The 12,646-nt window shown below is 43.8% G+C and overlaps 1 protein-coding gene across 1 annotated transcript in view; it reads right to left on the bottom strand.

The window, feature by feature from the left end:
- LOC135910230 (uncharacterized) overlaps positions 1-12,646 on the bottom strand; it is a 164,709-nt gene that overhangs the window by 1,174 nt on the left and 150,889 nt on the right. Inside the window, exon 14 of the mRNA XM_070526645.1 lies at positions 7,592-7,645. Within this exon, the coding sequence (XP_070382746.1) occupies positions 7,592-7,645 (54 nt within the window). The remainder of the gene's footprint in view (positions 1-7,591; positions 7,646-12,646) is intronic.

The raw sequence follows: 12,646 nt of genomic DNA, 5'->3' as shown, positions 1-12,646 counted from the left end.
CTTTTACGAGTATTTAGATAGGAGCACCCAAGCTAAAGCTTCATTTTAAACGCGAAGCTTAGGCGTCCTCCAAATTTTTTCTGTCAGCTTTGAGGCGTAAGCGAGTTTTGAGGGTGTGCGCACAGGCCTCTGCGCGCTTTCGTGCGTGTGCTTTTCTAACTGTGTGTATCTGTGTATGCGTACGCATGTGCGGTGTATGTGCGGGTTCAAACAAGCATGTGCAGTGAGTGTGAGTGAGTGAGTGAGTAGGTGCGCCTTTGTATACGTGTTCTTGCGCACGCGTAGGCCCTTGTGTGGGTGTGTCTGCACGGTTGTGTGTTGCGCGAGCATGCGTACGTGCAGGTCTATGGGCGTTCGTGTTTTTATGTGTACTTGCCCGTAAGTGTTTTCGATCATCTCTCTATGTGTGTTTGTGTGTACCTTCATGAGCGTGTGGTTGTGAGTGCCTATGGTCGTGTGTTTGTAGTGTCAGTAACTATGTGTATGTTTGTGTGCATGCATGGATGTTTGAACACAAATACGCACTGTTACGTGCGTGTTTCTGTCCATGTGCGTGTTTGTGTGTGAGCGCGTTTGTCCAAGTCCATGTGTGTGTGCGCGTACAGATGCGTGTGGGTGTTTGTTCGTGTACGTGTTTATGTGTTCGTTCTTGTATGCAGGCACCTGTATATTATCTGTGTGCGTGTACGTCTATGTAGGTTATACATTCAGTTGAGCTGACATTAACATGCAAGAATCCTCTTCAAAATTGACACGATTGTTGCCAAGAAAAACGATCTATCCGTTCACGTGCGTTTAGGTAATTTCGCCTCAATAAACCTTCCTTTTAAAGGCGCAATCTTCGGCTGCAGCATTCTTAAGGAAATATATTAGGAAATCGAACACCGCTTTTGCCTCGTTCTGACCTATGAATACTTCTTCCCGGGCAAACGTGGATGGTTTAGGCAAAATGACGAGGGATGTCATGCATGCTCTAAGGGCGGCGCGGTGGAGATATGAACAAGTATGCTGCCTGCAGCGACCGTGTTTTCAATCTGAAAGACTGGCTTGGTAACGAGGAGCCCTAACGCTCAGTGGCTGAGCCCGCACGTACGCTGTCACAACTCTTGCGTGATGCGGAGCGGCAGGATCGGCGAGTGAATTCCCAATCTTGCTCTCTCTCGTTGCATCGCACCCGAGAAACGCTACCAGCCATCTTGGCTCGCCTAAATATTGGACCCACCTCAGTTTGAGTCTAAGACAGCGAGCACAGTACTACCCTTATCTGCGCCATGCGCAGTGGCGGCCAGCCACGCTGGTCCCTCTACCCCTTGCTCGGGGAACAAGGTGGCGAGAATATACAGGTACCATCGCTTTTGGCTCACCCTCATACCCATGATATGCGAATTTAGGTAGCATTATTATTGGGCTTGGAATTTCGACGGAACCGCACAGTGACGTCGAAGATTCGCCTGGAGCTTTCTTTGTGATCACATAAGACTAGCGCCCTAAAATATGGTTTTCAAGGGTTAGAACTAAGAATAGTCTTTGTAGGCATGAGCGACGGAACCAGGCATGTAGGGATTATAAAGTCACTGCTCAGCGAGTTCTTCACATAAAGTTTGCACCAACACAGGAATAAAGTGGTGTCTTGGCACGAGTGAAATTCGATTTCGCCTATAATTCACTCCATATTTCATACGCCTAGCATATAAGGTTCGTAAAGCGGTAATAAATGTTTCTTGTGTATTTGGTTACGTCATTCTTGTAGCCTAGTGCCCATGCACCATTAAAAGAACGCGCAAGACGCTTTCCACACCGCACTACGCCTGTGTCCCCGACGCAGCCTACTGAATATTGTTTTTTTTTTGTGTGTGTGTTATGGTATCGAAAGTCCTAGCTGATTTCCTATTTTTTCTTTGTGAGCGAACAAAAAATCGATGTGCTATGAGAAAAAGCTTGGTTATTGAAATCGTTATATGGTTGCCCGATTGTTTGTACCTGTTACCGTCGTTCAGGTAAAAAAAGCAATCGCATTTTCGCCCAGAAATAATGCATTGACTGCGATAGTAGATTAAGAGACAGCTTGTAGACATTCGATTACTACGTGCACTAACAAGCGTATGGTGTCAGCGCGCGCAGGTGCAAACACGAACGCATCACACCCGACGCACGCGGACACTCGTTGTCAAAACGCCGGTGTGAGCAACGCGACAGCAGCGGCGAACGAGGGACGCTGGTGCAGTCTACCGCTTCAACGCAACAGCGGCGGCCAAGCGGAACATTGGCATGAGCCGTGTGCAGATCGTGACTGTTGCCCTGGCTAAGTCAAGTGAACCCAACATTATCGGCGATAAAGTACACTTTAATGGTCGCACTCCATCTGGTTCGTAAAGTCTTTTTCCCTTAGCACATTCATAATATGTTTGCGCTTCCGTGCGTTTATTTAGAGCTCCTAACATATCCCACAAGTTCAGGTTCGAACGTTTTTTTTTATTTATGCACTCGTTTGTTTAAGGTTATTGTTGACGTACCAATTCTAAAACACTTTCCAGTCGAACTATAGCAGTCGAGTGTTGAAGGAACCCTGCCTCTTGCGTTCCCATGACGTCATCGTATCTTTCCGTAAATATGCCGGCCGATGTCGTTTTCTCCATGATTTAGGCCGCACAGCTGACGCAAAAAAGAAGCGGCTACGTCTTTCTCGGAAAAAGAAAAATGCTTTATTGTTGCTTGTATTTTAGTTCATTTCCAATATCCTAGTTGATCAGCGTGCTCTATGACGATGTATAGCGTTGTGAAAACGCTATTTGTATTCAGAACCAGTGACATCATATCAGAGTTAGGCTACATGCGCACATCATCGTCTGATCTTGTTTCGCACTGCTATAGAGACTGACCGCCCTAAAAAGGCGAGGAGAAGCTAAGAATCGTAATTCTTACCCTGATATAACATGTACACACAGGTCAGTTTAATGTATTGCGATCCGGCGCTTAAAAGCATTAGGTAAAAAGTTAATAGTGGGACTTTCGTGTATTACCCCTACTATTTTGACGCATTATTCTGCCTTTGAGGTCCGCTGCACCATACATCACGGCACGGAAGAAACGAAACCGTAGTTGTGAGAAAGGGGTGTGGAAGAAGAGAAGGAAAACTACGCCGAATGACGGCTAGTATATTCAAGTACGGAAAATTTGTTTGTCTGAAATAAATATGGCCGAAGCGGTATCGTGTATCGTTAGGTAAATTTCCTATGAGTGACAACAGAAGAAGTGCGTCATAAATCCGATCACAATGGTATCAGTAAGCTAGGAATAACTACATATATTCACATGGAAAAGAAATAGAACGTTTCACGTTAGCTGGCAAGTGCAGCTCCTATCTTGATACTTGCAAAGAAAACACGTCATTCAGGTTCAAAATATCAAGCTTCTTGAGAGCGGTACCGCACCACTACGGGGACTTGTACATTGGAAAGCTTCGCATCAAGGCTTTCTTGAAAACGTTATACGCATGACTTTTCGGTGACGTGTGATGACCAATGTACCTGGAAGCATAAATCGCTTTTAAATTAGCTGATGATGTAGGGCACAAGTGGACAATGTTTTTTGAACTCTGTCGTTTAATGGGAATGTTTGCAGTGAATTATTTATTCTGTCGCTGGAAAACACTGTAACAGCGTAGTACGCATGTTTTGCCACTGTTCTTTAAGAAGGGAGTGTGACAGCATCCTTAAATGTGCACACAAAAAGAGAAACTCTATGTGTCATATGCCGGACAGCTTTTTACTTTGCGTGGTGTATTTCAGTTACATTCTTGGGGCAGTGTTAACGCTGATTTTATGTGTTGTTAATCCTTCCACCGAGCACGGGATCATAACAAGTAAAAAAAATGAAAAAAGAACACGTGCGCGAAGACAACGGCGCTGTGCATTTTAGAACTTAGGCGAGCACTATTGATTACGCAGGAACGTTCAGTGAGTCACGCATAAACAGCCCTGAACGCAGTCTGCACGGAAACTATGCAGGGGACACACCGTACTGCGACGGCCGAAACGCATCATGTGGACGCTTGCATGTGGCCTGGCTCCTCTGCTGCTCTTCCCCCGCGGATATGCTATCCCATAGCTGCACCACCATGAAGCTCGCCTGTGGCGCTTCTTTATATGTATAATTAGAGAAGGTTTTCTGGATGTACGTGACGGAGGTTCGATCACGCTCGATAGCGGGTAATATTAAACAATCTTTTTGTTAATTCAGAACGGCACTTACCCAGCGACATACACCCAGTGACCCAGGCTAGTATAAGGACGCTCATTAAAATAAGCACATACCGAATGTCATGCACCGAGTGAACAAAGTTGGTCCGACGATTGGTCCCGAACCGGCTTCCTTGAGGACAGCGGCTGAGGACTTTAGCCATCAGCCCATGGAACCTACATTACCCAGTGGCCCAAGTTGGCAGGAAAAGTTGGATACTGAGCCCACCGGGTCTTTATGTGCGCACAAAGCACCCAGAAATGTTAATCGTATAACCTATATTTCCCAAAGGCGTTATTTGTGCAGGCGAGTGTGTGAACGCCAATGGTGTTCCCTCCAACGCAAGGTCTCTACTGAAAGGAGAGGCCATTGTATGGAATTGCGAACACTTCCGTGTTACTGCTCTACGCAATAGCAGCCGTGTCGCTCAGTGACACAGTATTGTCCGCTGATGCGACCGGTCTTCGCGCTTACCGTCCAGACAATCAATGTTTTATGGTTGCAGCCGTTCTGCCCTATTAGTGGCACTGGATGAGAATGTCAGGGTAAAGCTTCGCTCCGTTGGAGAGACGCCTTCGTAAAGACGTCTAGAGTTAGCTCTGGAGTCGTGTAGAGATGCTGTGGAGGAAGGGGGGGGGCTCTTAATTCGAGCCAGTTATAATACTTTAATTCGGCGGCCGCCTTGTTACATTGCGGGGTTTTACGGCCGAAAAATCATATTGCCATATCCCTGTGAACAAGTGCCATTAACTTAGTTTGTGTAAATAGTTTCTCGGTGCAAGAAAAATAGCATTTGTTCGCTGGTAAAGAAGACAACGAAGGCGTCCAAACAACCAGACATAAATATCTTCACCGTCGGCAGTGGGCATACTTTATGGGGCGCTATGCTGGTCGCATTCAATGCGACTTGGTGATTTTATACCCAAGTTTCAAGCAGAATTATGAGAAATTACTCGAGCTCTTCAAAAACTTCCCGTGAATTCTTCGCATCTGTAAGGACCCTCGCAAAGGGGTTGACAGTATTGTTAAATAAATCTCTAATAGTGACCGATTCGTTCTCGCTGAGCAGCGCCCTCACCTCATGCAGAGACAGGACTGTTTTGGATGAACTAGAATGGTTAATCTCTTCGACCTTACGCCTGAAGTGCTTGAAATGGGCGCCAGGTCACCGTGGTTTGTTTTTAAATAAAAAAACATAGCCGAGAAACTTGCACGGATATGAACAGATAGACCAATCACGTATGTTCTGCCGACTTATACCTATATCGCCGCTGCTAGATTTATAAAAGTATCTCTTAATAAGTACTGTGAAAAACACACATTCCAAGTAAAAGACATAAACCGTTCGGTGTACATAGTAGACATTCAATCCACGCCCATATTCAAAACCTTTCTCACAGATTCACGATGCCGTATTGCACCAAACAATCTTTATCTACACATATCTACTGTGGCTCTGCTCCCACTAAGCCATTGTTGCAAGGAACCTGAAAACATTGAATATTTTTTACTAACCTGGCCATGGATTTGCAATCCAGGAAAATAAACACAATGTACTTCCGAAAATTAGACGTAGCTATGAACACTGAATGCGGTCCCTGCTTTGGGACATTTACATTGGGCTTTAGCCACAGGAACGCGCGCATGGGCGCGTGCGAGCCCCTTGGTGACACAAGCAGAATACCTAGTTAACTTACTGATTGATTAATAATTATGTTACAACATGGCTATCCACGATTATTTCTTGATTTTTTTCAGATTTCAAAATAAATTGAATACAATTTCTTACCGCCTAGCGTTCTCTGCTCTCAAAAGAACACGTTTTCCTATAAATATTTTCCATTTAACCGCCGCTTTCTTGGTCAGGGCCCCATAGTGGGAACGCGCCATGGTAAAGAGAGCAAGCGAGAACACGTCGGCCCTTTTTTTCCATGGGGGTGTTGTCGGTGACCATGAGATCACCAGCCAAGCTTCAAAACCCTAAAGGTACTCCGCATTACTTTGACCAACGCTAGGAGGTTAATCAGCGCACACGGCTGTTTTTGCATTTCGTTCCTGATCACAAGGCTGCTGCCACGGCCAGGAATCGAACCCCTGACTTCGCTCTGAGCTGCGTAAGGCCATAGCCGCGTATGCACCCCGGCGGGTTGGAAGCAGCTTTAATATATTTCTTTTATTGCCGCTCACAAGCTGAGACGAATGTGTGAGATCACAAGGGAAGCGCGGAAAAGAAGAGAAATGTGTACACTCATTGCAGCCTACTCGTGATTACACATGGGGAATCAACTTGGAGGTTAGCGCGGTCATTCTAGAACAAGTTAATGACCGCGCAAATAGCGATCGAGCCGATAAATAAAATAAATAAAAATAAATGTAGCTGAGCACGCCATGCAATGTGCGCCAAGGATAACCGGACGCCACTAGATTTACAAAATGGGTCTCAAAAAAAAGGGAAGCGTAGTGTAATAAATATGACAGAGAATTATGTGCGGTGACGAAATTAAACAAAAATTGAGGGCGCACGTTGAAATCAACAGTAGGAAGACACGGGTAAAAGGAGATCGCTTGAACAGTCCTTGGTGCCGCACTGGACGTCAAAATAGGCCGACGATGATGATAGTTATGAATCTTCTGATGCACGCGCCATGGTGGCTCACTTGATAGTACGTTACGCTGCTGAGCCCGACGCGGCGGATTCAATTCTCCCCGAAAAAAAAAAACATTTTATCAGAAACAAGTTTCTCATCGTACAATTTTCCTAAGGTCTCGCCAATGACGACCACGTTTCGGCGTGGGCGCAGTACGCAAGAGCGTCTTGCGTGCCGTGCTTTGGACGAACATATTGCAGCTCTCCGGATGCCCGAAGTTACTCAGGACTCCTGCACTACGGTGGTCCACATAAAACATGGCGTACGCGTATGCGACACCCAATTTATTGAACTGCGCTTACGGCTCCCGCAAACACGCGCACGCACAAACACACAAGCAAAAACTCACGCATGGACAAAGACACACACGTACGCGCAAAGGCACGCCCACAAGTGGATTGCGCCTGGGAAAAATGCCTCATTTGGAAGTAACGACTTTGTGTTTACTGGACTTTGTCCCTACTCCTTTTTTTCTGCGCTAGAATTGCTGATAGTTGCGGTTGATAAATGCAGATTAAATCGCTAGAGTGCACGGTGTAGTAAGGATTCACACATATTATTTATGGAAGCTATTCGATTACCGAATTTGTTTTTATTTTTAATTAGGAAATTCAACATTAATGTTCGAGATTTTAGCGACAAATGTCTCGTATGTCATAAAGTAGCTTACATAGGCTTTTGTAAGAGTTCCTATGGTTACTCACCTCAAGGAAAAAAAACACAATCTCTTGCGCTACAGCATATACCAGGAATTGGACCTGGAAACGAAAACAAAATAATAGCGGGCGTTCATGACTGTAATAAGCCGTATTTCGTGTAACCCAAGCTCGGTACGTAGCCCATCGTATGCTTCCCGCGATTTTTTACGTGAACCTAGAATGCAAATGTTGACGCACTTCATAGTTTTTTATGACCGTCTTCAACCGTTTGTTCACCATTGCAATATTGCCGCTCGGCGCTAACTGCGCCTGGATATATTCGAAGCTTCTGGAATGTTGCCGCCGATTCTGCCATGAGATTGACTTCTCCAATGAGAATGCGCTGCCGACACGAATAGTGGCGGCGCATAGGCAGCAAGCCGAAAGTCGCCAAGGCCTTCAGCAGCTACCTTGCAGCTATGTAGTAAACACAATTAAGCATAACAGTGGCAGTTACGCTGCAATTAGCTGCTGTGATAAATAACCTAACAGTAACAAGTGCTGGAATTGATGAGGTGCACCCCGCTAACATAAAACATATTTCGCACCTAATTTCAGACATGCTTTAATTTATTGCTAATTTATTATTCAGGACTGGTTTATTTCCCTCTCAACAGGAGCGTGGCAAAGCTGTCCCAGTTTTTAAAAAACACGACAACTCATTATTGCACAACAACAGAGCTATTTCTATTTTTCCGTGGCGCGTGGTGAAGTTGTTACAAAACGCTTCACACATGTCAGATATATATATATATATATATATATATATGTCATATAAACGTGCACAGAAAGCTGTAAACTCAACTAATTCGCACTTCTGAAAGAGCTGACCTTATAAACATGAAGATTAGTCCCGCTGAATAGGTCGAGAAAATTCTGATGGGGCGAGCGCCCACGTATCAATTCCAGATTTGTTGTAAGCATTTAACAGCCTTGGTAAGTTGCTTTTTAGCTTTTGTGAGCGGCATTTGGTTCTGAAACGGTGCGCTGTCCAGGGTTCTGTGTTTCTTGCGACACATGAAGGGACACGTTCTTCTAAACATAATAACTTAAAGGGATACATCGTTTTTCCTTTTCGTGTGATAAAACTTCTGCAAAAGTGGATGCCTATAGATTTCGCGCACTGTGACAATTTTAAACTTGTCAAATAAATGCTCCATGTGTGAGTGGTACGGAGCATTTGCGAGGACGCCCACTATCCTTCTCTGCAAGAAAAATAGTTTGTTTAAATCCTTATCAGTTTTATTGCCCCATATGAGGTGACAATAATTGAGATGAGAGGTGAATAAGGCATTATATAATAGTACTTTAACTGATGTAGGAAGAAGGTAACGGTTTCGGCTTAATATACCTGTTATCTGACTCAGTTTTTGCGTTAGAAAGTTGACATGGCCATTCCATAGCATCGATGAAGAAAATTTGCTCGCCTAGGATTTTGATGCATTCTACAAGTTCAATCGGAGCATTATTATAGGCTATGCCATGCAGTAAAGGGGAGGTGCTTCCTTTTGGACGTAAAATTATAGCTTTAGCTTTGGTTGGGTTGACACATAAACAGTTTTGCTTAGACCATATATTAGGTTTCAGGAGCATTTCATTTGATATTGTGATAAGCTCGGTGTAAGAACGCGATGTTAGAAATATACTGGTGTCGTCTGCGTAAATTAAAAATTTTACGTTGAAATGAATATTTCCAAAATCGTTAACATATAGATTAAAAAGCAAAGGACCCAGAATGCTGCCTTGAGGTACTCCAGAAAGTATATAACTTCTCTTGAGACCTGAAGCTATTTATCTGCACTTATTAGCGTCTATATTCAAGATATGACATAAGACATTCAAGAGAAAGTCCTCTAACTCCATAACGATTGAGCTTATGAAAAAGAATTGTGTGGGTAAAAAAATCTACAAATAAACCGAGAGTGATGAACCTTTTCCGAAATTGGTAAGGATATATTGTTTATGATGCAGTAGGGCAAACTCTGTGGACTTCTCTTTTTGAAACCCATACTGAGATTTGCTAAATAGGTTGTGCTTACTACAGAATGAGTTTAAACTTACAAATATTATATTTTCTGAAGCTTTGCAAGAGATAGGGTGAACAGATATGGGCCGGTAATTATTTATGTCTAGCTTGTTGCCTTTCTTATGCAGTACTGTTACTCTCGCACTGTTAATCTTTGCAAGAAAAACATCAGTTTAGATGCATAGGTTGTATATGTGTACAAGTAGCTCAGTGATCTCATGGATGGATGGATGCAAAACTTAAATGAAGGTCCTGAGGTACGCGACTCAACGCGCTGCGGGCCGTTCCGGCATTGGGACAGTCAGAACATGCGCGACCGCCGCATAGTGGGTCCTCAGCCCAGAGTTGCGCCCCGGCATCAAGGCTCTTGATAGTGGAGAGCCACTTGTCCTCATTGATTTGTTCTGTGCCAAGTAACGAGGGGCAACGCCAGAGCATATGGTCTAGGCTAGCTAAGTCATTGCAGTGCCTGCAAGAACAAGTGGCATAGGCGTCGGGATAAGTGGAATAAAGCCGGGCTGGGATACGAGCCTGTTTGCAATAATCTGAGGGTCAATATCTTCGCTCTATTTAACTTCTTGTGTGGAAGGGGAAAGTCTCTCCTGCCGAGATACAAGTGCTGCGCAATTTCATTGTATGTGGTCTGTTGATCTCGGTTCTCCACCACTGCGGGCAGACGTGATCTCAGTGATCTCATGTAGCACAAGTTTTAACGGTGTTATTTGTATCCCATCAGGATCGATGCATGACGAGTTTTTAAAAATAGAAAATACTGTATGCACTTCATGAACATCTATAGGCTGGAAAAAGAGCGTGGTTTGATTTGCTGGGAAAGTAAGGTATGGAAGGTTTACAAAAGTAACATAGGTATCGCGATACACAAAATGTTTATTAACCTGTTCGACCATTTCCTGCCGTGATAACTTCTGTCCTTTGCAGGCAATTCGTTCTGTAGACTCGCTCCTTCTTTGTCGCCCCAATACAAAATTCAGGTTATTCCAAAGTTTGTGGCTCTGAGAGCAAGAAGAAAAAATCTGGAAATAATATGCGTCTTTGGTTTTTTGTAACTCTTTGGTTAGTTTATTTCTATACTCTTTAAAATCCTTCAGGTATGCATGGTCACGGTATTTTATAAATTCACCATAAAGCTGGCAAGGCTTCTGTACTTTCTTAAACAGGTATTTTGTTAGGAAAGGTTTTCTGACATTTTTATGGTTACATTTTTTGCAGACGAAGTGTTTTGAATACACATCAACAAACGTTGTGATAAACTTAGCGTAAGCCACTCCCGCATTATTTTCCGGAATGATATTATCCCAGTTTACGTCGCTTAGTTCTGCCTGAAAAGCCTGCAGCGTTTGCTCAGTAATGTCCTGATGAAATATGTCAGATGCGTCGCTGCGTATCGCAATGTTTGCGCTTTTTACATACATACAAATTGGCATGTGATCACCCATGCAATGCGCCAAAACACAACTGCTAATACATGAAGGATGATAACTTGTCAAAAAGAGATCAAGCTTAGTTTCACTTGTAACTGCAGTAACTGTCACTTGTAAATCTAACTGTAGCCGTAGTTGCTGATTCTATGGAATTAATGCAGCCGTTCTGTACAAATGTGTTTACAAACTCGCGCGTCGTTGCGTTTTCAGAACCCATATCAAGATTCATGTCACCACCAATAACTACACATTTTCGGTTTTCACTGGCAACTGACAACAGACTATCCATAAACATGAATAAAGTACTGAAACAGCCATCAGGTGGTCGGTAACGAACAGCAAATAACGTATCATTGGTTTAAACACATAGCCCATCAATATTTTCATTCGTACACGAAAAGTCGCCAGATGGATCACATGATACACACTCATTTAGCAACAAGGAAGCACCTCCTCGACGTCGTGATTCTCTGTTTAAATAGAAAAATTTCTTATTAGGTAACTGAAGAATATTGCTAGCGTCAGTGCACCATGCTTCAGTAAGCATAACTACATCGCACAAGTTTTCTGTTTCCTTAAAGGTTTCCAGTTCTGTTCTGTTATTATTCGCTGATTGCACATTTAGATGTGTACAGCTTAATCCTCTTTTTTTGTACGCGTAGTGTAGAGAACAGTTCTGTCTTTGTTTTAAAGCCTAGGTGCATAATGGTTCTGTTGAGCTCAATATATCACTTATAATGAGCTAGGGCAGAAAGGTCGTCAGAACATTTTACAACAACCACACGATCGCCGTCACATTTACGTACCCGGACTTTCCCATTACAACACCAAAGCTACCTATAGCCAGAACTTTTAGCCCATTCTTTAGCAAAGTAGAGAAGCTTTCTTGTACGGAGGGTCAGATTTTCAGCTATGCAAACCCTATCATGACTGTTTCTCATGTTTTGTTTGTTAGCGAGCCAAGCAGTGGCCTATTCCTCGCCTGCAAAACGTACGATGATTCCTCGCGGCTTCCCTGGCTTTCCAGGTAACCTATGAAGGTCTACCTGCACAACAAAGCAACCTGTTATCTTCCGGCGACTCCCTTTACTTTGCTCAACAGGTCTTCTCCGTCATCCTCAGTCACACCTTGAATTTCCATATTTAAACGCCTGCTCTGTCTCTCAAGATCCTCAACATCAGATTCCCGCTGTGAGAGCTGCTGAAATGTTCCCTGTTTCTCAATTTTGTCCAACAGACTCTTAGCGTCTTTTATATCTTTATCATGAGCATCCAGCCGCTGTTGAACAGCGTCGAAATGATCAGAAAGACCTGAACAGATTTTTCCATGCATGAAACCTGGGCCGGAAGCTCGTGAAGAGAACTTAGCTTGCGGTCAATTTCTGCTAAGTTATCAAGGATGTTGTTATCAGATGCCTGGTTTGCAGCGGGAACATGGCTCTTTCCACCGACAGGCTTGCAGAAGGAGCATTTCCACGTTTTCAGTAACGTCTCGCGCTTTCGAATTAACGCCTTTTCAGATACCCCAGAACAATCGCCTACATGAAAAGCAAGCTCGCACATAGAGCACACTAGAATCTGGTCAACACCGTC

Source organism: Dermacentor albipictus, chromosome 10 (assembly GCF_038994185.2).
Source record: "Dermacentor albipictus isolate Rhodes 1998 colony chromosome 10, USDA_Dalb.pri_finalv2, whole genome shotgun sequence".
Classification (NCBI taxonomy): domain Eukaryota; kingdom Metazoa; phylum Arthropoda; class Arachnida; order Ixodida; family Ixodidae; genus Dermacentor; species Dermacentor albipictus.
The sequence above is the reverse complement of the archived record's forward strand: the minus strand, read 5'-3'. Positions and strand labels throughout refer to the sequence as shown.